General features: G+C 40.1%; 1 protein-coding gene across 1 annotated transcript in view; it reads left to right on the top strand.

Moving 5' to 3' along the window:
• The first annotated feature begins 280 nt into the window (after positions 1 to 280).
• LOC102845104 (guanine nucleotide-binding protein G(i) subunit alpha-1-like) overlaps positions 281 to 25088 on the top strand; it is a 106369-nt gene continuing 81561 nt past the window's right edge. Inside the window, exon 1 of the mRNA XM_006882594.1 lies at positions 281 to 399. Within this exon, the coding sequence (XP_006882656.1) occupies positions 282 to 399 (118 nt within the window). The 5' untranslated portion in view covers position 281. The remainder of the gene's footprint in view (positions 400 to 25088) is intronic.

The following is a 25088-nucleotide window of genomic DNA, read 5'->3' as shown; positions in this document are numbered from 1 at the left end:
AGCTGCTGTATCTGGAGGCTCCAGACCCGGGGCTTCGGGGCGCTGAAGGGCGCCGGGAGCGGAGCCCGGCCTTGGGGAGAGGCGCGCTAGGCTGCCTGTTTTGTCCGCGGACACCTTTCCCCTCGACTTGTGTGTGGACGAGGTGGGTCAGGGTGGTGTGGCCCACCCCGTCGGGAGCCAGTCCCCCGACCGCATCCAGAAGGGAGCGGTTTACCTGTGTTTGGAAGCAGCAGGCACATCGGACGTGAAACGAGCCGCGGCGACCTCTCGCACCCGGCACAATGGGCTGTACACTGAGCGCCGAGGACAAGGCGGCGGTGGAGAGGAGTAAGATGATCGACCGGAACCTGCGCGAGGATGGAGAGAAGGCGGCTCGCGAGGTCAAGCTGCTACTGCTGGGTAAGGGCCGGGGGCCGGACGCCCGCGGTGGGGGAGGCCCTGGGGGTCCCCGGGTCGGGGGACAGTGGGCCAGTGGCCGCTGCCCGGACGTCGGCGTCTTCATCCCCGAGGGGAAGGTGTGGAAGAGGCGGCGGGCGCGCCTGGAGCGCCGCGGATGGTTCCCGACAGCTTGTCGAGGCGGCGGCGAGGCGGATGCCGGGGCTCCGGGTGCGGGTGCTCGGCCGCACCGGAGAAGACCGCGCGCCGCGCCGGGGCCGAAGCCCCACTTCTCGCCCAAGCTCCTGCAGGCAGGGGGCCCTCGGGGGAGCATTGGAAGGCGGCGCGAAGCCGTTGTCTTTGAAGTTCGCGCAGCCTGGGAGAAGATGAAAAGCTTGCGCGACCACAACGCCATGCCGCCCCCTCTGCGGTTGTGGTTTCTCTTGTCAAGAGTGGCCCGTTCCCTGAAATCAGTGCACCTTTTGTGGGGCCTCTGTGGGCTTGCAATGTCTTTGCTGTCAACTTCCAATGGCGATTCAGTTAGATGTTGAAGGAGCGCTTGCGTGTGTGGCTGCGCAGGGTGTTGGATTGTTATTATATGGGGGCATGGAAGCCACCAAAGTTGGGTTCCATTTGCTCCCATAGTAGATGAGATACAAGAGTGACGAGAACCTCTGGGAGAAGTGCGGAGGGGTCGCGCCTACACACCATTCTCAGGCGCCGCCACGGTTTCTGATGAATGAGGTTTGCCAGGCTTTCATTTCTTCTTAGTTCGGTTCTTTTGTTGAAAGCCTTAAGAGAGGTCTTTTTCCATTCTCGAAAGGGGAGAAAAGGAGAGTAAACTAAGGTTTTGACTAAGGACTGTATTAGAAAACTATTAATATCTTTAAGTATCTAGCTCTATGAATAAGGATTTTTCTTTGTTTCATTGCCCCCATACTCTAGTTATTTATGTAGAGACATTTCTTAAAATCTTCAGTTTTCATCTCCAGCAATTTGCTTTTGTGTATGTATGAAGAGATATTATATGTCATTTATACATACATATGTATAGACTTGTGTAGGCGTGTAAATAAACATATTTGCATTTAAATGTATATGTGTATATTGGTAATACGAATATTGCACAAGCCAGTTTTCTGTAAGCTGCTTTATTATTGGTTTAATGATTGCAGGGGAAAAAAGGTGCTATTTCTCCCCCTCCATCACTAGTAAGCTCAGAAGCAGCAAAACTTGACATGACTAAAAGTACTAATGATCTGAATCATCTTGAAAGTAAACTGTGAAATAACTTTGCATTTAAAAGACCTACGTGACTTTCCTTCCTTCACACCTCGCCCTCCTATATAAATTTTCATCAGTTAATACTGTTTGCCTAGGAATTTATTAAGAATCCTCTTTTTTTTTTTTTTTTTTTTTTACCAGATCAGTATGATTTTCCCCTCTACCGAACATAGAAGAGACACAACTTGTTGAGGAGAGATGGAGACTTCTTTTGTAAATTGACTTTTGCTTGAGAGACAAGAGAGAATTAAAAAGTCCTTTTATTTAAAAAAAAAAAGTCCTTTTATTTAGTTTCTGCCTCTGCACTACTATTATTTTTATTTCAGTTTAGTTTCCACCAGCCATCCACCATGTTGAAGATGATTGCACAATAATTCCTTTGGTGATACGAGTTTAACAAGATGTCTGTTAGAAATGGATGGAAAATCTAAGTGAGTTATTTTTATGTAAGTTGAGAATAGGTTGTTGTTTCTCAACCTCATTGTTACGTGTCTCATAGAAACCCATCCTTGGCACTGTTGATATAGTGGGCCAAGTAATTCTAAGTTAGGAGACCTGCCTTTGCATTGTAGACTGTTTAGTAGCTTCTGTGGCCCTAACTGATTAATTTTCAGTACCCTCTCTCCTCAGTTCTGACCTAATAAAACCAAACTCATTGCCTCTGAGTGGCATCTGACTCATAACAGCTCTTAACAGAGTGGAACAGCTCCCTAACATTTCCAAGGCTATAATCTTTATAGAAGCAGAATGCCACGTTATTCTCCGTTAGGGCAACTAGTGGGTTTGAACTGCAGGACCTTTGGTGTAGCAGCTTTGATTTTAACCATTTCTCTGCCACTGCTCTTTCAAGCTACAACTAAAATATACCCCTAGACAGTGAAGAGATTGAGATTGTTAACAGCTTTAGTTTCCTTGGCTCCACAGTCAACACTCTTGGTTCTCAGCAGCCAGGAAATAAAAAAATGAACTGCATAGGGAAAGTCTGCTGTCAGGGAACTCTCCAGATTACTGAAGTGCAATGATGTCAGTCTGGAGACTAAGGTGCTCCTGATCCAGACTATAGGCTTCACAGTTACTTGCTATGCATCAGAAAGCTGGGCTATGACTAGGGATGATAGAAGGAGAGTTGATGCCTTTGAGCTGTGGTGTTGGAGAAGAGTATTGAATATACCATGAACTGCTAGGAGAACAAACAGGTTCATCCTAGAGAGGGTGAAACCAGGTTGCGCCTTGGAGGCAAGGATTCTGAGGCTTCATCTGACTTACTTTGGTCATGTTGCAAGGAGGGACCAGTCTTTGGAGGGGAACATTCATGTTTGAAAGGGTGGAGGGCCAGTGCAAGAGAGGAAGACTACCGAAGAGATGGATTGATTCAGTGACTAGGGTGATGAGCTTAGGAAGTGTGTCAGAGACAATAAGTTTGGTACAGGATAAAGATGGTTTTAGGGCTTTTGTACATAGGGTCTCTGTGAGTTGCAGGAGACTCGACAGCATCTTAACAACAACAGGCATTGTGAAATTGTTTCTTGGGGGTAAAATGAAGCCTGGCTAAGAACAGCTGGTATCTTAACAAATTCACTTGAGTGTGTGATGTAGAACCAGAAGTTTCATCTCCCACATTCTATAGTGAGAACTGTGTGTGTGTTAGCAAAATCATGGCATTCAGGGGACATGATAAAATTCTAATTTCTCTACACAGGCAACAGTAAGAGAGCTTTCAAAAGGAAGAATGATTTAGGTAAATTAATTTCTTTTGCTGGCTTTTCTCGCATTGTTCTTCTATTCGATCAGAAGAAATCCTGTTACATCTCTCTCTTAGTGGGCCCAACCCTCTTTTTCCTTGTCTCTCATCGCTATCCGACTCTACCCTTTTGCCCAGAATTCACACAACAAAATTCTGGTATCCCTATTTCATAAATCTTAATTCTTGGAATGTTTGAAACATTTCTTTGGTTGTTTTTTAAAAAATTTCCCCTTAATTTAATTTTTAGCCATTAAGTGTGACTGACCTCTGGTTTAGTTTTGGATGTTTAAACCCCTACACATAAACAGCTCAGTGAAGTAATTCCATATAAAACACAGCAATTGAATCAGCTAGAAATGTTAAATGGTTTCTAGGAACCCTGTATAACTAATATAATTTCCATTAACATCAGGCCTTCTTCCTCTTCAGTTCTTTTATTTCCGTGTGTGTGTGTGTGTGTGTGAGAGAGAGAGAGAGAGAGAGAGAGATGCAGGAAAATTTCAGTCTGCTCTTCACTGGGTCTCTGTGTGAGCCGTAGTGAATTTGACAGATTCTAACCACAACCACACACACTAAAAACAACAGACCAAAAGCTTGCGCTGTGTGCAGCCATCCTCCTGCCCTCTGCCATGCTCAGGCTCATTGGTGCAGTCCATCTCATTCAGGGTTTTCCTCTCAGCTTTTCAACCGTGATGTCTTTCCGTGGACTGATGTCTCCTGAAAACGTGGCACAAGTGTGTGAGGTGAAGTTTCACCATCCTTACCTCTCAGGAGCACCCAGGGTGTACTTCTTCCAGGACAGATTGGTGTGTTGCTTTAGCATTCTACGGAGTATTCAGTACTCTCTGCCACCACCACAATTCAAAGGCGTCAAGCATCTGTTCTTCCTTACTCATTGTCCAACTTTCACATATAAATGAAGCGACTGAACCTTCACACATGTTTGTGCCCATGGAGAGAAAGATAGGCAGTCTCCTATAAAGATTCTCAGCCTCACCAAAGTGATAGAGGGTCGCTGTCAGTTGGAATCCATGCCATGGCAATGGGTATGATACATGTAATTTATTAAACAGTTGTATTATGGTTTTGGTTGGGGATTTTTCTTTTTAAGTTGTCTTAAGGGAAGAGGTATGATCATATTAGTTATCTGGTAATTTGCAATCATGTTTAGTGAATGGTAGTTATTAACATTATTAGGAGTGATATCTTAGGCCTTAGAGAAGCGAGGACATGCATAGGCTAATCCATGATCTAAAGGAAAATGGTTCAGATTTTGATTGGCTTACATTTTTACGTTTTTAGGCTTTGATATTATGATGATAATCCTAAATAAGACCAGTGCCTGAAGAGTCATGCCTGATAAGTAGAGGGTCAGCCAGAAGGAGGAAGACTCAATGATAAATTGGTATTGTGGGCTGTTGAGTCAGAACCGACCCACACGGACCTTCCAGCAAGTTCTCAGAGACAGTAAATCACACTCGAGGAGGTTGCCCATCCTTCTGCAGAGCAGATGGTGAATTCGAACTGTGTACCTTTGGAATTGCAGTGCAGCTTCTTACCACTAGGCCACCAGAGTTCCCTTCATGAGATCGATGGCTGCAACAGTGGGCTTAAACAGGATCGTTGTGTGCAACCAGAGGAAACAGCTGCCCAGTCTTGTGCCATCCTCATAACCATTGCTCGACATTGATCTTGAGAACAAAAGTTCCCCTCCCTCATTGGATGTGACCAACTTTCTCTGAGGAAAACAGCTTTATGTGTTATTTTGTTTTAAAAAATGTTATTGTGATTTTAACAAACGTTTATAGAAAGGTTTGCTTTTCATTTGTTGTTGTGCATTTTCCTCCCTCCTTTCTCCCCCAACCCCCTATGTTCACTTTGCATTGCGCTTCTTGTTCCCGATTGTTAATTGTCATACCTGAGACGCCTAATCATACATTCTCTTCAAACAGTCCTTCTCTTCATCAATTTCAGTGCAGTATTCATTATATATCCACTCTTTTCCTGTTCCCCTCAACCCTGTGTCAGTCCTGTTTTATAATAGCAGTACTGTGCAATATTTGTCCTTTTCATGACTGAGATATATGTTACATCTTTGGGGTTAGTTTGTAATTTATCCCCTTCATAAAGTGACTCTTAGGTCTATATTGGGGGGTTTTGTTAGACTGCAGTGTAAATATGGGTCCTTGTTAAATATTTCATTGTCTTTTTCTAAGATAGAGTTTTTGAAAAGTGAAATTTTCACATTTGGTCATAAATCATTTATTCCAAAATTCTGATCTTTATTTTATTTCATTCCACCTCGTTAAATTTCCCCTCTCACTATTTTGGTGTGATGAAAATGAAATAAAAAGTTTGATTTCTTTTGCTTGTTGGTAGTTTTTTCCTTGCTACCATCAGGCACAGCTATTTTGGATTCTACATTATTACTCTTTATTGCTCCCTTTGAAATTGCCTTATGAATTCTCTAGTTGAGAAATATTGGCATTGCAGAACTTCTGTATTTGTATTACTTTAGTTCCTTCCTTAGAATTGGCTTAATATCTGAGATGTCAGAAAGTTCATTTCTTTGAAATGGGTCTGGTATTTCAACATGAGTTATGTGCTTTTCTGTCAGTAGCTTACTGGCAATAATTTCTTTAAAAGATGCCACAGAAAGTATAACAATTTGTTTTGAAAGTGCTAATTTTTTTATCTTTCTGTTTCCCTTCTCATTTAATAGTTCAGATTTTTCTTTGACAGCCGATTACAGGTGGCTTAACAATTTCTAATTTTTTCTCTCTATCCTGTTCTTTTTCTCAATATGTAACTTTTCAAAACATGCTAATTTGCTCAGAAACCTTTGTTGACTTCTCCATTGCCTGCAGAATAAAAATGAATTTACTTTTTCCTTTTCCCAGAACACTCCCATCCCCTGCACATATTAAAGTGTATTTGCATTCTGATTTGTGTGTCTTCCAGCCCTGTGCCCTGCCTGTTTGGCCTGCTGTGCTCTGTGCACTATACAGGCAGAATATTTTCAAGTCTGTCTTGTATCACTTGCCTCCCTCCTATCTTTTTCCATGTGGGTAATGAATTCTTTATTATATTAAATTGATGTCTTATATAAGATTGTGTGTGTACTTTGAATATAAACTTTACACTTTGGCATTTTCAGTTTCAACAGGCATAAACAACTCATCTAGGCAAACAATGTAAATGAAAAGGAACAGTAAAAATATTTCATGACTAAAATAAATGCAAGGACGCTTGATGATGTAGTCCATAACATGTCAAGCTGCTGACTGACTTGTTTGGTTTAATATTTATTCATACTTAGAGCTTTCTGTATTCATTATGCTTGTCTGGTGAGTGTGATAAATCTAAGAAAATGACCAGGGGTGTTTGTTGCAGAAGGGTCTACTCTGTTACAGTTTGTGTGATGTGCAAGGCCTCGTGCTTCCAGTTTTTCAGAGGCTGTAAATTGCATGGGGAGTGATTGTCAATCTTTTTTTCCTGCAGAGCAGCTCCTGGATCCTGGCCGCAGTTCAGCACTTTACACAAATGCGCTGTGTTACAATTTAGGTGTTATTATTAAGCAGAACTTTTTAATGTCCAGGTAAATCTTACATTCTTAATCTTTAATCTCTATTGATGTAAAGAGCATGAATTCTAAAATTTATCCATGTCAAGAGATACCTATCTTGTGGCATTTGTTGGAAGGTGTTATTTGAACCAGAAAATATGTACTTGAATTTTTAAATAAAAATTGAGGGTCAAAAATACTACAGATTTTTATTTATTCTTTTAAAAATTCATTTCTTGCCACTCTGGAAAATTCTGGGTAGAACAGAGGTGCCTGATAGCATTGTTGTTGCTGTTATATACTGTTGAATCAGACTGACTTTAAAGCTGACGCTCCTTCAGCAGATTTTCAGAGGCAGTAAATTGCATTGAGAAAGATAAGACAGCTCCCATGGCCTCGTGGTAAGAAGCTGCACTGCAGTCCCAAAGGCACATGGTTAGATACCACCCACTGCTCTGTGGAAGGATGAGCAGTCTCCTCCTGTGTGATGGATAATCTTCAGTTCTGAAGCACGCAACATCATGATTGCCTAACTTTCTCCTGAGAAGCAGTTGATGGATGCCTCGTGTCTTAACCATTCAGACAGCAGAACTCCTTCTTGAAATTCACTTGCTGAAGTTGATATCCTAGGTGGCTCATGGTCCTTATGGAACGGCATCAGCTGCAGTGAACTAGTTAATGCTGCTTTCTGATGTCATTTAATAGATTGTAATTAAACACATTGACAGAAATAGGGCAGGAAATATTAATCTTACCACAAATCTAGTGAATTAAAATAACACAGACTTGAACCTGCTGCTAAAGGTCAGATGTCAAATGCTAAAATAAAAATGTCAGTAGGACTTTTCTTCTCGAGGATCTAAGGGAGGTGGCATTCCCTTGCCTTTTCCAGCTTCAAGAGGCTGCCTGCTTTTATTGGCTTGTCACCTTCAAAACCGTCAGTCACTCATACAGTCTCTCTCACATAGTTTGTTGTTTGTAAACATTTGCATTTATGTTGAGCCAGATAATTATTTAGCTAATTTAGATTAATATCTACCTCTAGATAATATTAATCTAATAAGTTTAATCATATCTGCAAAGTCTCTTTTGAAGGTAACATATTCACATATTATAGGGATTTATTACATTGGTTTCTTTTGAGTGAGTCATTCCCTTTGTCCAGCACAGTCTGCTCTCTGATCTCCATTGTCTTACATAAATCCCGCCATGGTTTATTTAGCCCTGAGTGGAGAATCTGCAGATAGGGAAAGGTGGTTGACCTAAAACTGCTGCTGCCAAAATGTTTCTCTTGACACTTTGTGCAAGTCACCCAAATACTTTTAAGCTTTAGGATTTTCTCTCTGAAATGCAGGATAATAAAGGTGTCTACTTGATAGGAATGTTGGAGACAGAAGTAATAAGTTTAATGCACCTGAAGTACTCAGGACAGTACTTGCTACATATATTAATAAGTGGAAGCTGTTAATATAAATACCTTGGAGACTCTTGGAGTGGGGGGAAGCAGTCCTCCCTCTCTACCTCCTTGCAGTCTGATCCATTTGTGGGTGTAGACGTTGTCCTTCCACTGGCTTTTAGTAAAGGGTGTATTAGGGTTAAGACAAATAATTGTAAGTCAATCTTAATTACTGGTTTCTGAGCCAACCACAGCTTTCTTCTGGGACTTAGATTTCTGTTAGCAGAGCTTCTCCCTGCTGGGACTAGACTAGGTTAAATATCTGTGCTATGTTAATACTGTGTTGTTGTATACCATTGAGTTGGAACTGACCCATAGCTGATCCTCCAGTTGGTTTTCAGAGACAGTTCAGGAGAGATTGGCCATCTTTCATCTGAGGAGCAATTGGTAGATTCGAACCCTGTAGCTTTGGGTTGCCAGCACAACTCTTTACCGCTAGGCTACCACAGCTCTCTTTGTTATACTATTGAGAGTTTTCAGCAATTTGAAAGCTTAGAAAATAATAAAAAAATAATTTTCTATTATTGCCTATTCAAAAGAAGCACAATAGTTGTGCTTTCATTTTTTTATCTTTCATAAAAATAAAGCAAAACAGTGTAAATTATGAAACATTGAGTTGATTTAGTTGAATATGCCATTTCTCAGAGGAGTTTATGATTACTTTTTACAAATTTAAAAAAACCTTTTCTGAAACTCCTTGTACTGATGACTCAGACGAGAACTAATAAAGCTCCAGAATTACTGCGTTTTCTTCTAAGGGTAAATTAAAAAAAGAGATCAGTTGAAAAGTGGAAGTGGCCTTTATGTAGAAACAAGGAAGCATTGACTCTTTCACCGTATTTGTGTCTTTTCAGTAATTTAAAGGAATCGCTTAAGATTTAGCGTGCATTTGTATAGAACTACTGTTAAGTCTACCTTTTAACATACCAAACTCCCTCCCTAAAAAAAAAATAAATAAATCCCGAAACCAAATCCCTCTTCCATCTAGTCCAGCTTGAGTCATAGTGTCCTTCCATCTTGTTCTTGAGGCTTTTACTGAGGAGGAATCGTTCGTGGAGGACATTGCCTGTCTTTCTCCTGTGAAACAGTGTGACTGCATCGATTAGAACTTTGAAATACACAGTCTATGATTTTTCCTAAGTAGTAAGTTATGCTACCAAGTCAGAGGTGGGTGATTTTAATCTGTAGCCCTCAGGCCTGGTTTTTGATTGTTTTTGGTCAAACAGTCTTCTAAATGGTATAGCACCGGTCTGTCCTGTTGCTATGATGTTAAACACTGTGACACTTAAATGTGTCAAAAGTGAAAATGTTAGCCCATGGTGGACAGTGTTTGGTGGAGCTCCACTTCAGAAATAGCTTGCCTCTGAAAACTCTATGAACTTAGAGACCAAGGATGAACGTTATACAAGTGTTTAGGTCTTTTATTCATAGGGTCACTATGAGTCATCTATGACTTGATGGCACTTAACAACAATGGTTTATTGATATGTTTTTTGGTTGGTTTTGTTTTCGGATTTTTGGTGTGGGGGTTTTTGGGGTTTTTTTAAACACAGTAGTGTTAACAGTGGACTTAAGCACAGTGGAGACTGTAGGTGGTGAGAGTCAGCCAGAGTTTTGCTCTCTTGTACGTATAGTCACCATGAGTTGGCGTTTACTCAGTGGTACTTAATAATTTTGTTTTCTCACTTGGGTGCTTGTATTTGGGAGCATTTTACTTAAGTTTAATAGTTTTATTCTTGTTATTCAAGAATCATGGAATCTTCAAGTACACCTAAAATTCTGATCATACTATATGGTGGTGGTGGTGGTGGTGGTGGGGGTGTGTTGTCGAGTCAGAACCAACTCATAGCTGACCCTTCAGCAGGTTTTCAGAGGCCATAAATATTATAGGAGGAGACTGTCCACCTTTCTCCCTCTTAGCAGCTCGTGGATTTGAACTGTTTGTCATGGAGCACTACTCCTTACCATTACGTCACCAGAGCTCCAGTTCCATATATGATGATTGTGTTATGTACCATCAAGTTGGAACTGACTCATAGTTGACCCTCAACAGGGTTTTCAGAGGCTGTAAATAGTATGAGAGGAGATTGCTCATCTTTTTCCCCTGAATCAGCTGGTGGATCTGAACCGTCTGCCTTCACGTTGGCAGTGCAGTTTCTTCAAATGATAGGAATGGTAAAAATTGCCTTCCCATTTCAAGTGTGTTAATGGTTATTCCAAAGTCAATTTCAAGAAGTGCGTTCATTCCTATACATTTAAAAATAAAGTCCTTTTATAGTAGCTCATTCCACAAACTGACCAAACCAGTTAGCAACTACATCAAGATATGAATGCAAAGGGTGTGATGATGTTGTTGTTAAGTGCCGTCAGGCGACTCATAGCGACCCTATGAAGGAGAGTCCTCGACGCTTGGGTGCCTTTCATCCTCTCTCCAGGTTCATAGGAAGGGTGTGATAAGATTGTTAAAAAAAAAAAGATAAAAAGAAATCATCTTGCTGGTCAGGATTGATCCTGAAACTGTGTTAAAGCCCTAATGCAAGGCCACCACCCTGTACTCTTTCCCACTCCGCCCTTTCAGCTGCCTGAGCCTTTCTCCACCTACCTGAGTTCTCTTTAGCTTTCACCTGTTTTATATATGATTCCTGTATCTTGGTTTATAAACATACTCTAGTTATGCTCACTATTGAAGATGGTGAAATCCAAATAAGATTCTTCATCTACTCCTTAAATAATATTTCTTTTAATTTTTACATTAATCATACTTTATTCTTATTTTCATTTTTCCATCCAGTCTTTAAATAACTTTTTTTTATAACTATGGACTATTTTATTGATACAGAAGTACCTGACATTCATGTAACCAGCACCTGTGTCAATTTTAGAAAGAGAACGTGTTTATTTTGTTTGTTTCTCGTATCTCTCTTTCTGGAGTTCCTTTTATGTATAAATTTGTCTTCACATCCTTCAAGTCTTTTAACCTCTTTCATATTTTATTTTTATTTACTTATTGTTTCTGACCATCTGCTTCCATAAAGATTAGAGCATAGAAAACCCAATGGGACAGTTTCAGTCTGTCCTTTTGAGTGTCTCTGAGTTGTTAATAACTGACAGCATATGTCTTCTAGATCACTGTTCTTTTTAAAGTATTACCTAATCTGCTTTTCAGTTTATTGTACTTTTCATTTTAATGGTGATGTTTTAATTTCTAGAAATGAGCTCTTACCTTCTTTTGGAAAAATGATTATTGTTTTATTTTTATTTCCTAGGTTGTTTTAAAATATTTTAATTATGTCTGTTTATTTGTTGCTGTGTTTTTGCTGAGTATAATCGTCTCAATTCTGACTCATAATAACCCTGTCTATAACATATTGAAACATTGCACAGTCCTGTGCCTTGAGACTCCAAAATATTTATTTGAGGCGCTTGAGGTCAGCTACTTATGGAGTCTGGACTACATCTCATAGTAAATTACTTCCTCTTAGAATACATATATTTAAATTGTGAGCTTATACATCACATTATTTGTGTGACTCCTGGGCCCTGTTAATCGCTGTCATTTTCTTAGAGATTGGAGTTGAGGTGGTTTTGTTTCTTTCTGATTAACATTAACATAATGTTTCCAGAATTGATGTTAGTATTTTTCACTCCCTTTGACTACTTCTTTTCTCCTTCCTAGTTTTTCTTAATAGATTACATCATCAGTCTTTCGCTTTTAATTACTTCCACACTCACTAGATCAGCAGGCCTGTAGAATTTCTTTCCTAAACATTTTTCCCCCATTTTCTTGCCTTACATTTTATGATCTAGCAATATGGAATCTATGGTTTCTTTCATTCCTTTGCCTTTTTTTTTTTTTGGCCTGTACACTTTGCTAATATGGTCTTTACTAGGGATGAGAAGTGAGTGTGTACGTGTGTGTGCGTGTGTCTCACGGATCTTGGTACTTTGTGCGGATCTTCATTGAATTCCTTAGTGCTGCTGACCCTGACAGCCAGCCTCTGTCAGCTGCCGTTCCCTGCTGAAGTGGAAGTCTACTTGTTTGTCCATGATCTCATTTTGGTCACAGTCAGGACTGTCTTTCTTGCTTCTTTGTCTTTGTAGATGCTGGGAATATACAGATCTCTCTTTCCTCCAGGTAGCCCTTTGCTTTGGAGCCAGTATGTGGTCACTGAGCGTTTAGCTCTTCAGATTGCAGCCTTCTGCCCTCTGAAGCACTTGGGAATTGCTGTACTGCATTTGTTCCACAGCGGTCCTGTGGTGCGGGGGAGAGAAGAGCTCGGGTTTCCCTCTGCTTAGCCCTTCACCGTGCAGCTTCTTCACCAGGTTGTTTGTATGTCCTGGCTGCTGTACTGTTACCTACAAGATCTTTTATACTAATGATTTCTGAAACTTTGACCCAAAATGGAGTTCATGAGAAAGGTGTGCTCCCTCCCTCACTGTTTTCTCTTCAACTGCAGTCACGTGAGTATCCAAGGAGGCTCCCAGGGTTGCATCCTCTCTTCTGTGATGTCGGGAAAGTAAGCTTTTTATACTAAGTATCTAGCTGGGTGGCTCTAATACCCCTTATCTGCCTCCTTTCCCATTATTCATGTAAATTTAAAAAAACACTTTTTTATTGTGATTTTAATGAAAGTTTACAGAAAACTTGAATTTCCATTCATTCATTGTTGCACATTTTCCTCCTTTCTCCAGTTCACTTTTCTCTTAAAAAAATCATTTTTGTTGCACAGTTTTCTCACCACCACCCCCCAGTCCACTTTCCTATACAGCTCTTATTCTGGACTGTTGTCATGTAGATGATGCCTAATCATATATTCCTTTTAAACAGTTTATTTTCCCTCATCTGTTCCAATGCAGTGTTCATTATTTATCCCCTCTTTTTGTCGTTTCCCCCCAACCCCCAAGTCAGTCCTGTTTTATAACAGTGATATTATACAGTATTTGTCCTTTTGTCACTGAGATATTTCACTGTTTCATATTCTCCAGGGTCACCCATTTTGTATAATATTTTTTGAGTAGAAGAGAGAAGAAGCAATGAGTTATTTTCCAAATACATTTCACACTGTATTCCCCATTGTCCTTCATACTTGATTGCTCCTGAAAAAAGTTAAGCTTCTTTCATAAGTGCCCTTACCATATATCTGTGCTTACACCCTGTGTACTCATTTTATTTTCTCAGAGCAGTTCTTCTCAAACTGAAAATGTGATTAAAAATAATTTGAGACTATCTTAAAATGCAAATTATTACCCTCTAGGCTTAGGATGGGTCCTGATCCGCATTTCTCATGAGCTCCTAAGGCATGCGTGGACCATTGCTCTTCCTTCTGGTCCATGACTTAAGAAGCAAGGTCCTAGATCATAGGATCTTATGGATTTTAAAGACATTTATCTAGTTCATAATCATTTTTAAGACTTCGCCTCGCCTGCCTTTGAGGTGGCACAGTGCCTAAAAGGTTCAGCTGGTAATGGAATACTGTTCAGCTGTTTGAATACACAAAATACTCAGAGTGAGCTGTGTGTTTCCCTAAAGATTTATAGCCTCTGAAACTCTATTTGTATTATTAGGTACTGTCAAGTTGGAACGGACCCATACCAGACCCTCTAGAGGATTTTCAGAGACAGTGAATTGCATGGGAGGAGATTGCCTATCCTTGTTCCGTGCAACCACTGGTGGATTCTAGCTGCTTGTCTTTGGGATTGTAGCACAGATTTCTTAGCACTAGGCCACCAGAAACCCTGTTAGCACCCAGGGCTAATCTGTCCTACAGGGTTGTTGTAAATAGATACTGACTTACCGTTAGTGGGTTTGTATTTGTATTCATGAAGTCTGCATAACCTTACCAATCTTTTAGTAAATTAAAAAACCCAAAAACTCTAGATGTGTTTAAAGTAGTGCCAAGGAAATACTCATTATCTTTTATCTATTCATATATGTGTATAAAAATACTGTCTGTCTATCTATCTACCTACCTACCTACCTGTGGTCTACCATTTATTGTTACCATTAGAGGTTAAATTTCTTCTAATGTTAGTAGAAGAAATTCTTCTTGCTTTAGTCTTGCATTATGGTAAAAACTATTTGATATTATCTTACATGGAAATAGAATGATTTCTGAAGAGAGATCAAAAACTATAATTAGTGATAATCTACTGTGTTTTGCAAGAATTTTAAAAATGGATTTACTCTTGTGATGATAAGTTTATTCAGGTCACATTGAAAATGCCCCATACTAATCTATTTGTGGCCATTTCATCTCACAGTGTTCATGATGAAATTTCTTTGTCAGAAGTAAATAAAAAATACTTATAAACTCTCACAAAGTTTATAGTCAGTGGACTTGAAGTAATTGTCTTTTCCATATTTATGTTCTTCTAATCCATAGACACATACAACAAACAGAATTTCTATTGCCTTTAGAAGAGAGTTCTGATCAAAGCTGAAACTATTCTTTACCTTAATATTTAGTGACAAGTAGCTATAAAATATGAATTGTTTTGTGATTATATATAGCCCAAGTGTTTTGTAGCTTTTTGTTATTGTTGAATGCTGTCTAATAGATTTTAGTTCATAAATCTTTGGTAGTACAGTGGCTTACTGCTTGACTGTGAACTAAATGTTGGTAGTTAGGTGTCAGGACAGTAACCCAACAATGGACTTCTATTAAGATGACAGCCCAGAAAATCCTCTAGGCCTTCGTGGTGGTTGCATTTTTTTTTCTTTCTCCTTTCTATCCATTGTCTTAGACCTGACCACACAGCCAGATAAGAAGGTGTAAGTGAGATGAATCTTTGAGGCTCCCTGGGAACATGGTCTCTGGTTGTCTCAGCTGCAGATTAGCATTGTCTACATCAGCAGCAGCTGTGAGGTCAGTGTAAGAGAGAGCACTGACCAGTCTATGGAGAACTGTGGCAAGGCGTAGCCTGATGGAGCTTAATGGAGCAAGAGATTTTTTCCTTACTGGATGACTGAAGGAAGAGCTGACTTGGAATTGTTAATAAGACAAAGCCCGCTGGGTGATTGAGGAAATCTGAGGCTTCTTTTAATTTGTGTTACTCAACTGAACTTGGACTTTTACTATGTGATATTCTTTCCCTTCCTTCACCCCCTCAAAGCCTGTTTTTCTACTAAGCCCCATCACTTTTGCAACGAATATTGTACCCAGGGCTTAGTGAAAGTAGCTGCAGCAGAGTAGAGTGCCATGTCTGACCTTATCTGTTTTCTACTCTGGTTGTTGTTGATGGGGACAGTTCCACCTTGTGGAGTTTGTACAGATCATAGTCATCCCCACAGTCTCCTTGTCCCTTTTACAGCTATTCTACTCTGTCCCATGGTTTCTCTGTGAGATTGCATCATAGTGTCGTTTGCTGGTTGATTATGACATCTGGTTCTTGTGAAATTCATAAACACATTCAATAAACATTGGATAAAATGACAGTTATCTATCTGCATTTCTTAGATAACAAGGAAAGGAACAATCTTTGGGAAAGCCAATATAAATTGAAGTGTAACAAGCACTTCTTAAGCAATTTACTATTTTCTATTAATGGAATACATGCTTCTTTTGTGTATGAGTGTGTATGTGTGTGTGTGTGTGTGTGTATATATATATATACACACTGCTTTTGTGTCCTGTTGAGTTGGAACCAACCCATGGCTGACTCTAAAGTGCATTTTTAAAGGCAGTAAATTGCATGGGAGAAGAGTGCCCATTCTTCTCTCACGGAGCATCTGGTGGATTTGAACCTTATACCTGTGCAACAGCAGTGCAGTTCCTTACCAGTAAGCCACCAGCAGTCTCTCTCTCTCTCTCACTGTATGTGAGTGTGTATTTTTGTATGTTGTTGTTATGTACCGCATAGTCTGAAACAACTCGTAACTGACCCTCCAGTGGCTTTTAGAAGTGGAAAAAAATAGCCCATCCTTCTTCTGTGGAGCAGCTGGTAGATTTGAGCTGTGTGCCTTTGGGATTGCAGCACAGTTTGTTCCCACTAGAACACCAGAGCCCTGTGTGTGTGTGTGTGTGTGTGTGTGTGTGTGTGTACATTTTAATATATAGAGAGAGTTGTACACTTCTCCCCTTCCCATAGTGCCTTTGTAGTTGATCTTAACTTCGTTTTGGATGACTGCCTTTTATAGGCCAGTTTGAATTTTATTGCTTTTGCCAACCAACAGTGGTTCCAAGACTTTTAGAGCAAAGAATAAATAAAGAGCTTCAAAGTAATTTACACTGTGTACATAGTGGTGCTTAGAATTTCAGAACTAATTTCCTGAAAGTTATCAACAGACAAATGTAGCCCACTGTAGTCCTGGCTGTCACATTTAAAATAACTCAACCTCTCAGCTATAAAAAGTCTCCAGTATAAAAGTGTGACTCAAAGATACAAGAATTTTAAGACATTCTTGATAGGGGCTAAACTTTTGGAAAATAACTCAGCAGAATTTATGTATTACGATTCTAAACTTTGTAATTATATTTAAGTATATGTGGATATTTTTGTTCCTCACTGTGCCAGTTTTCTAAAAAATTAAAAACAAAAAAATCTCAGGTACTTTGACTATGTGTTGTTTGTTGTTGTTGTTTAATGTCGTCAAGTCGTAGATGACTCATAGCGACCCTATGAACGAACAGCCTGAGCACTGTTCCTACATAGTGTTTCCGGAGGCAAGCCATTTTGCTCCTGAATATAAGTATTAAAAGCCTTGAAGAATTTCTGGAATGAGTCCAAGTACTTGGTGAAGGGGTCTGGGATTGAGAGCTAAACTTCAATCTAGAAATGATTTAGTAGCGCTCTAGGACAGGTTTGTCAAAAAGATGAGTTTTATTTTTGAAAGTTAAGCTTAGGTTTTTAGCTTTGTGGTAATTTCAGTCATCAAGTATTGTGTAGTTAGTTAACTTTGGAACCATCTTAGCTGACTTGGAGTCCCTGAGTGGCACCATGGAGAAAAAGACTAACAGTGTACACACTTGAACAAAAGGTTCAAGCCATAACAACAGTTACGCTCTGTTCTGCAGCATATAGGGTCACCAGGAATTGCAGTTGACCTAAAAGCAACTCATTTGACAGAACAATTGAGTGGAAATGTAACTGCTATTTGCATGTATCCCTCAAATGGATAGTCTGAGGAGACGTTTGTTTTAAATAATGTAGATACTGACATTTGCCCTGTTTTAAGGTTTAACACGTTTCCTATAATTTCTGAAACTTATTTTCACATGCAAGCAAGATTCTACTGAAGATTATCCAAAAACGACTGGAACAGCACATCAGGAGAGAATTGCCAGAAGTCCAGGCTGGGTTTAGAAGGGGTCGTTGTACTAGGGATATTGTAGCTGATGTTAGATTGATCTTAGCTGAAAGCAGGGAATACCAGAAGAGTGTCTATCTGTGTTTCATTGATTACGCAAAGGCGTTCGACTGTGTGATCATAACAAACTGTGGCTGACTCTGAGAAGAATGGGAATCCCAGAACATTTAATTGTGCTAATGCGAAACCTATACTTGGACCAAGAGGCCGTAGTCAGAACAGAGCAGGGTAACACTGCATGGTCCAAAATTGGGAAAGTTGTACGCCAGGGATGTGTCCTATCTCCATACCTTTTCAACCTGTATGCAGAACAGATTATCCGGGAGGCTGGGCTCTATGAGGAGAATTGTGGCATCAGGATTGGTGGAAGATCTATTAACAATCTGCATTATGCAGATGACACAACCCTGCTTGCTGAAACTGAGGAGGACCTCATGCACTTGCTGTGAAGGGTCAAGGACTGCAACCTTCAGTATGGATTGAGGCTCAATGTTAAGAAGACAGAGATTCTCACCACTGGACCAATTGGCAGCATCAGAATGGATGATGAAGAGATTGAGATTGGTTCACAGCTTCAGTTTACTCGATTCCACAGTCAACACTGTGGCACCAGCAGTCAGGAAATCAAAAAGCGTATTGCGATGGGAAAGTCTGTGGTTAGGGACATCTCTAAAGTACTCAAGAGCAACGGTGTCTCTCTGGACGCTAAGGTGCACCTGATACAGGCCATGGTCTTTGCAATCACTTGTTATGCATCAGAGAGTTGGACAATGACTAGGGAGGATAGAAGGAGAGTGGATGCCTTTGAGCTGTGGTGCTGGAGAAGAGTATTGAATGTAACATGGACTGCCAAGAAAACAAACAGATTCATCCTGGAGAGGATTAAACCAGGCAACTCCTTGGAGGCAAGGTTTCTGGGGCTTCGTCTGACATACTTTGGACATGTTGTAAGGAGAGACAGGTCTTTAAAGAGGGACATCATGCTGGGCAGAGTGGAGGGACAGCGCAGGAGGGGAAGACCCTCTATGAGATGGATTGATTCAGTGACTGGGGTAATCGGGATGGGTGTGTCAGAGGCAATGCGATTGGCACAGAATAGAGCAGGGTTTAGGGCTGTTGTACATAGGGTCACTATGAGTCGCAAACGACTCGACGGCACATAACAACAAACAACAACCGTAAACTGAGGCTGTCAATCAAAGTATTGCTGTTATCGGACCAACTCTCTCTGGTGACTTTGTGGTAACAGATTGTGCTGCCAGCCCCAAACCAGGCCGTTCAAATCTGCCAGCTGCTGTGTGGGATAAAGATGAGCGTTCTACACCTGTATGATTTACCGCTTCTTAAAACCCACTGGAGAGTCAGCTCTGATTTGACAGTCCATAATAACCACCGAGTGTATCGGAGACCTTGTAGAGAGCAAACATTTAATATGTTCAGCTGCTAATGGCAGGTTGGATTATCTTACCCACCAATAACAAAAGGCCTGCATGTAGACAGATCGTACCAAACATGGCTTGACTCTTGATACATAGGGAATAACCAACTTGTGCTTGGTCAGAATCAACGTGCAGGCAGTATTTCTCTCCCCCCCACAAAACATGTTTCTTTTAATAATTATACGTTGTTAGGTGCCACTGAGTCAAGTGTGACTCACGGTGACATTATGAACAACAGAGCTGAGCCCTCTCTTACCCTGTGCCGTCCTTATCCTCTTTGACACACTTGAATCCACTGCTGTAGTTACTGTCTGTCCTTCTCATTGGGGTTCTTCTTGTGTCTCACTGACCCTGGCCCTTTCCAAGCACAAAGTCCTTCTCCAAGGAAGACCCTCTCCTAGCAGCATGATCAGAGTATGTGAATGGACTTTTTGTCATCCGAGAGCCAGTATTATTTCATGATTAAATTTTATTTGTCATAACCTCACATTACGACATGACAAAAGACAAATTCTGTACAAAATGTTGACACAGTCATTTCCTCCCATTCCAGAAATTTATTTGTTTTTTAATTCATCATTCTCTTATAAAAAGTTGGTGCCTCTGCTGGTAGATATGGTACATATTTGGCTAGACACATGATGAGTCCTTCTGGCTTTAGGCATGGCTCTTTGTGTGCTTAGAAGAAAGAGAAACTACTGAAGTAGCTCTTGCCAAAGGGACATTATTCAGGAGCAGCACTCAGTTCGTAAACCACATGAACCTTGAGAAATGATGAACCTTGAGAAACAACAATAGTTACAGGAAAGGCTTTAGGTCTTTTGTTCATAGGGTCGCTATCAGTTGTGCTGGACTCGACGGCAATCAACAACAACAAAGGAAACCCACAGCTGAGTTCTTTAAAACTGGTGTGTCAGATGGTAAAGTTGGTCCCTTTGGCACTACTAGTAGGTGCCTGGCACTCCTTTTATAATTTCCTTCCATCCTCAGGCTTCCTCACTTCATGTGCTTTCAGCTCAGTTCACATCACTGATTCAAACTCTTAATTGGTTTTCAAAACCAGACAAAGCAGATTATACCATCTCAGTTTTTGCCCCAGGCTTTCCAGACCAAGGTCTTTGGCAGGTTACAATGACAGCTATTGGGGGTGGGGTTGGGGAACACTCATAAGTGGGACAGGAGAGGACTGTTTCGAAAAGAAACAAAGATGCAGTTTGGAGAGAAAAAAGGGAAAAGAGATGGTATGTATTGCTTCCAGATCCTTTATTGGAGATTAGTTTATCACCTGTTAAGCCAAAAAAATAGGTTGTTTAAACTATTTTACATACAATGACAGATACAGGAAATGATCTCATGATTTGGTTTGTTCAGTCTTGAGACTGTAGTAGTCAGTATCATGATATAATTTGAATATCCTTCGTTACGTACAACAGCATTATTTTATTCTGATGTTATTCTTGTAGGCCACCTTTGAGTGGGTTCAAATTCATAGCAACACTGGGCTGCGGAATGAAACTCTGTCCAGCTCTGCACTATCTTCAGGTTCGTTTCCATGTTTGATGCTCCTGTTAGGGACTCTGGATCAGTCGATGTTCTTGAGGGTCCTCCTCTCTTTTCCTGACCCTCTTCTTTCCCAGCAATGTTACCTTTCTGAAATAGTGGTCCTTCCTGATAACATATTCAGAGTACCTTGGAGAAAATCTTGCCATCTTCACTTAAAGGAGCATTCTAGCTGCATCCTCCATGAGGGACTTTTTCTGGGGAGAGAAGAGGTGGTTTGTTGCAGTCTGTGACATGTTCATGATTCTTTGACAACACCAGAATCAAAATGTATCAGTTACTCTTCATTCTTCCTTATTCATTCCCCAACCTTCTCATGTCTGTGATACATTTGAAAACTCTAAGCTTAAATTGTATGCATCACCATTATGAGGAGGAATGTAGCATCAGGATTGGAGGAAGACTTATCAACAACCTCCTTTATGCAGATGACACAACCCTGCTTGCTGAAACGGAGGAGGACCTGAAGTGCTTGCTGCAGAAGGTCAAGGACTGCAACCTTTATTATAGATTAAAGCTCAATATCAAGAAAACAAAGATTCTCACCTCTGGGCCGATTGGCAGTACCATGATAGATGGAGAAGAGATTGGGGTTGTTAACAGTTTCAACATGCTTGGCTCTTCAACACACTTGGCACCAGCAGCCAGGAAATCAAAAGACGAATTGCATTGAGAAAATCTGCGGAGCTCTCCAAGTACTGAGAAGCAACAATATCAGTCTGGAGACTAAGGTGCATCTGATCCAAGCCATGGTCTTCTTAATTACTTGCTGTGCGTCAGAGAGCTGGACAGTGAGTAAGGATGACAGAAGAATTGATGCCTTTGAGTTGTGGTGCTGGAGAAGAGTATTGAACATACTCTGGACTGCCAAAAGAACAAACAGATGTGTCTTGGGCAGGGTGAAATGAAGTTTTTCCTTAGAGGATAGGATTTTGAAGCACTGTCTTACATACTTTGGACACGTGGCCAAGAGGGGCCGGTCCTTGTAGAAGAACATCAGACTTGGAAGGATGGAGGGACAATGCAGGAGAAGACGACCCTGGATGAGATGGACTGACATATTACTAGGGTTATGGGGTAGGTGCATTGGAGTCAGTGAGACTGGCTCAGGATAGGGCAGGTTTCAGAGCTGCAGTGTAAAGGGTTCCTATGAGTTGCAGGTGCCTAGATGGCACATAACAATAATAATCATCAAGGTAACACTTTTAATTTTTCTTTTTAAAGCTTTAAAGAGTTGATGCTTTTTAATGAGTTGTTCTTTTTAATGCTTTAAAGAATTTGGAGTTGATTCACCCACTGTAATAAATTAGTTTGATTTTATGACTGCTACTTCTGTGGGTGCTATTATGGGTCCAAATAAAGGGGGATCTTTGACAATTTCAGTCTTTTCTGTTTATCATGACTTTATCTATTTGTTCTCTTGTAAGAATTCTTATTGTCTTTATGGTGAGATGTAACCAGTATTGAAGGTTACTAAGGCATATAGTATGAGTAAGTGCTTCCAGTGTACTTGCAGCAGTCAAAGCTGTGTCATGTGTATGTTGGAGGTTATTAATGAGCCTTTGTTCATTTGAATTCTGTCTTCTTTGTACTGTCCAGTTTCCTGGGTTATTTGCTCAGGATACTGAATGAATAAAAAAAAAATAAATAAAGCTCACTGTCATCTGGACAATTCTGATACCTGGTGACCCTCCATTGGATTTCTGGGCCTGTAAATCTTGAAGAAGAGATTGCCTCATCTTTCCCTCGCAGAGAGCTTAGCAGAGCAGTGGTGAAATGGTACAACCCTGACGCATACTTTCCTGATTTTAAACGGCAGCGTTCCCTTGCTCTGTTCAGATGACTGCTGTTTTGTGTACAGGTTCTATATCACCACAGTTACATGTTCTGGGATTCCCATTCTCTTCAGTTCTATACACAATTTGTTATGATTCACAGAGTCCCTTGCTTTTGCATAGTAAAAAATCACAAGTAAATATCTTTCTAACATTCTCTGTTTTCTTCTTTCGACAGTGGTATCTCTCATACCATGACCATATGTGAATCTAGCTTCTATTTCTAGCAGTTGTCTCTCAATGTCTACAGTTACCATTTAGAAATTATTTTCAGCACAATTTGATTTGTATGTGATATTGATGATATCATCTCTTAATTTTTACCTTTGGTTGAATTAACTTTCTTTGGAATGCTCATTCATTTGGATCTTGTCCAGACAGTTAGCCATGTAGCTTGTCTTACAAATTTACTTGGATTCCATTGCCTGCATTTCTTATTATTTCCTTAAATTACCGAGTTAAAGGGTTGGATGGATTCAAGGCTTATGATGTGTCTAGGTGAATTGCTTTCCCCAAGTGTTCTTGTTTTCTCCTCTACAGGTGGCATGTGAGACTGCTGTCTCACTGTATCCTCATCAGCATTAAGTGCTCTTGTAATTATCTGTGTTAAATTGATGGGTAAAAATGGCATTGCAGTGTTGTTTTAGTCTGCAATCTTGGATTTGCTGAGGGGTTCTAGAAGCTCTTTCTATCCCATCTGAATGAACCTTTTGAGATTCTTCAGACCTATCCTGTAATGATTTTGCATATCTGATTTATTATATATGTTTTCCATACTGAATTTTTAAAATTTTAGGAGTTTTAAAATTGGTTAGCTTATTTTAAGTTAAATTGCAAAGTTCAGAATTATTAAAATTCTTTTTATTTCATAGAAATATTTTGCGAGTTGTATTTAAAACGGTATTTTTATATTGCATTAATTATATATGCCTTCAAGACACACAATCAAGGAACACTCTCATTTGGAGTAAAAATTACTTTGTAAGCAGGAGGAAGAATATTCTAATCACAATAGACAAATTGATTAATGTGGTTAGATTAAAATTGACTTCTGTACCATAAACAAAATAAAACAAAAAAGCATACCATTTACCACCTATAATATGGGAGTGCAAATTAAAATAGAATAATCTTTTTACACTCATGAGCATCTGATAATGCCAGATGTTGACCTGAATAATTCTGATAGCCTGCTGATGAGAGCCATGGTGGGGATTGGTGGACAATTTCACAGAATGCTTTGTTATTAACTTACAAAAGATGCACATGCTCTTGGACCTAGTAATTCCATCCTAGGTATACACCTCAGAGGAGGTGTTGTTCATGCACTAAGAAAGCAGTTTACTGCAACATTGCTCGTGAGAGCAACACTTGTAATCATCAGCAGAATTATGTGAGAACAGATATTAAAAATTAATACTGTACTATATATAATTAAAATTCTGTTCCAAGAAAGAGAACTATCTGTGGTTGAATATCAGTGGCAGTATTAAGATAGATTTACTGTTTGCAGAATGACAGACTTGATCAAATGTTCATATGTATTTTGAAAGTATTCATATTTGTATCATGTGTTTATAGATGTAAATGGAAGGATAAGCATGAGTTTAAAGTGCTGATCACCTCTGAGGAGGAAGAGAGGAAAGAACAGTGAGTTATCGAGGACGCTTTAAGGTTCTAATGCTTAATTAAGCATGGTGCTGGGTTTTCAGATCCTTATTTTCTATATACTTTTTCTCTCTGAAATAGTTCACAGGTAAGCATGTTTTGTGACTGTAATCTATTGCATATCACCTTTGGCTTATTCTTTTCTTGGGCTTTCACAGGTTACGTCCCAGACTTTGTTTACTCTTCTTTATCTTCAGGTTTCATTTTTATATAAATTAATCTCTTGTAATGTCCTCCTACCTGGTCTTCCCACCCACATGCTTTCCACCCCTGGATCTATTTTAATCTTCCTAACAACAGCTTTGATCTAATCAGTAATTGCTTAAAAACCTGCTGTAGTTTCCATTATTTACATGTTGTTATTGGCAAGATGTGCTGAACAAGATTATATGTCAACTGGGGAGGCCATGAGACTCAGTGATTTGGCACATATTAGGAATCATCTAGCATTTTGTGGTCTGATTGGAGCTATCAGTCTGCTTAAAGGGGAGTGTCCTTGGGAGTGTGGCCTGCGTCCAGTATGTATAGATGTTCTGGAAAAGCCTGCTCTCTGTCACATGCTCGCGCGCACGCTCTCTCTCTCTCTGGGGGTGTGTGTGTGTGTGTGTGTGTGTGTGTGTGTCTGTCCTGTATCTGACCTGTGATGTGTTGACTTCAGGGTCTTGGAATTTGACCCAGCAACCTGCCATCTAATTTAACAGATTTGGATTTATCAGCTTCTGCAGCCCCAGTCAGACAAAGTCTCTGCCTGATTGGGGACTTGTTGTTGTTGTTGTTATGTGCCATCGAGTCATTTCCGACTCATAGCGACCCTATGCACAACAGCTCTAAACCCTGCTCTATCCTGCGCCAACC

Source organism: Elephantulus edwardii, unplaced genomic scaffold (assembly GCF_000299155.1).
Source record: "Elephantulus edwardii isolate Elephantulus edwardi_28Jun2011 unplaced genomic scaffold, EleEdw1.0 scaffold00022, whole genome shotgun sequence".
Lineage (NCBI taxonomy): Eukaryota > Metazoa > Chordata > Mammalia > Macroscelidea > Macroscelididae > Elephantulus > Elephantulus edwardii.
Note: the sequence above shows the minus strand (reverse complement) of the source record. Positions and strands in the feature narration are given on the sequence as shown.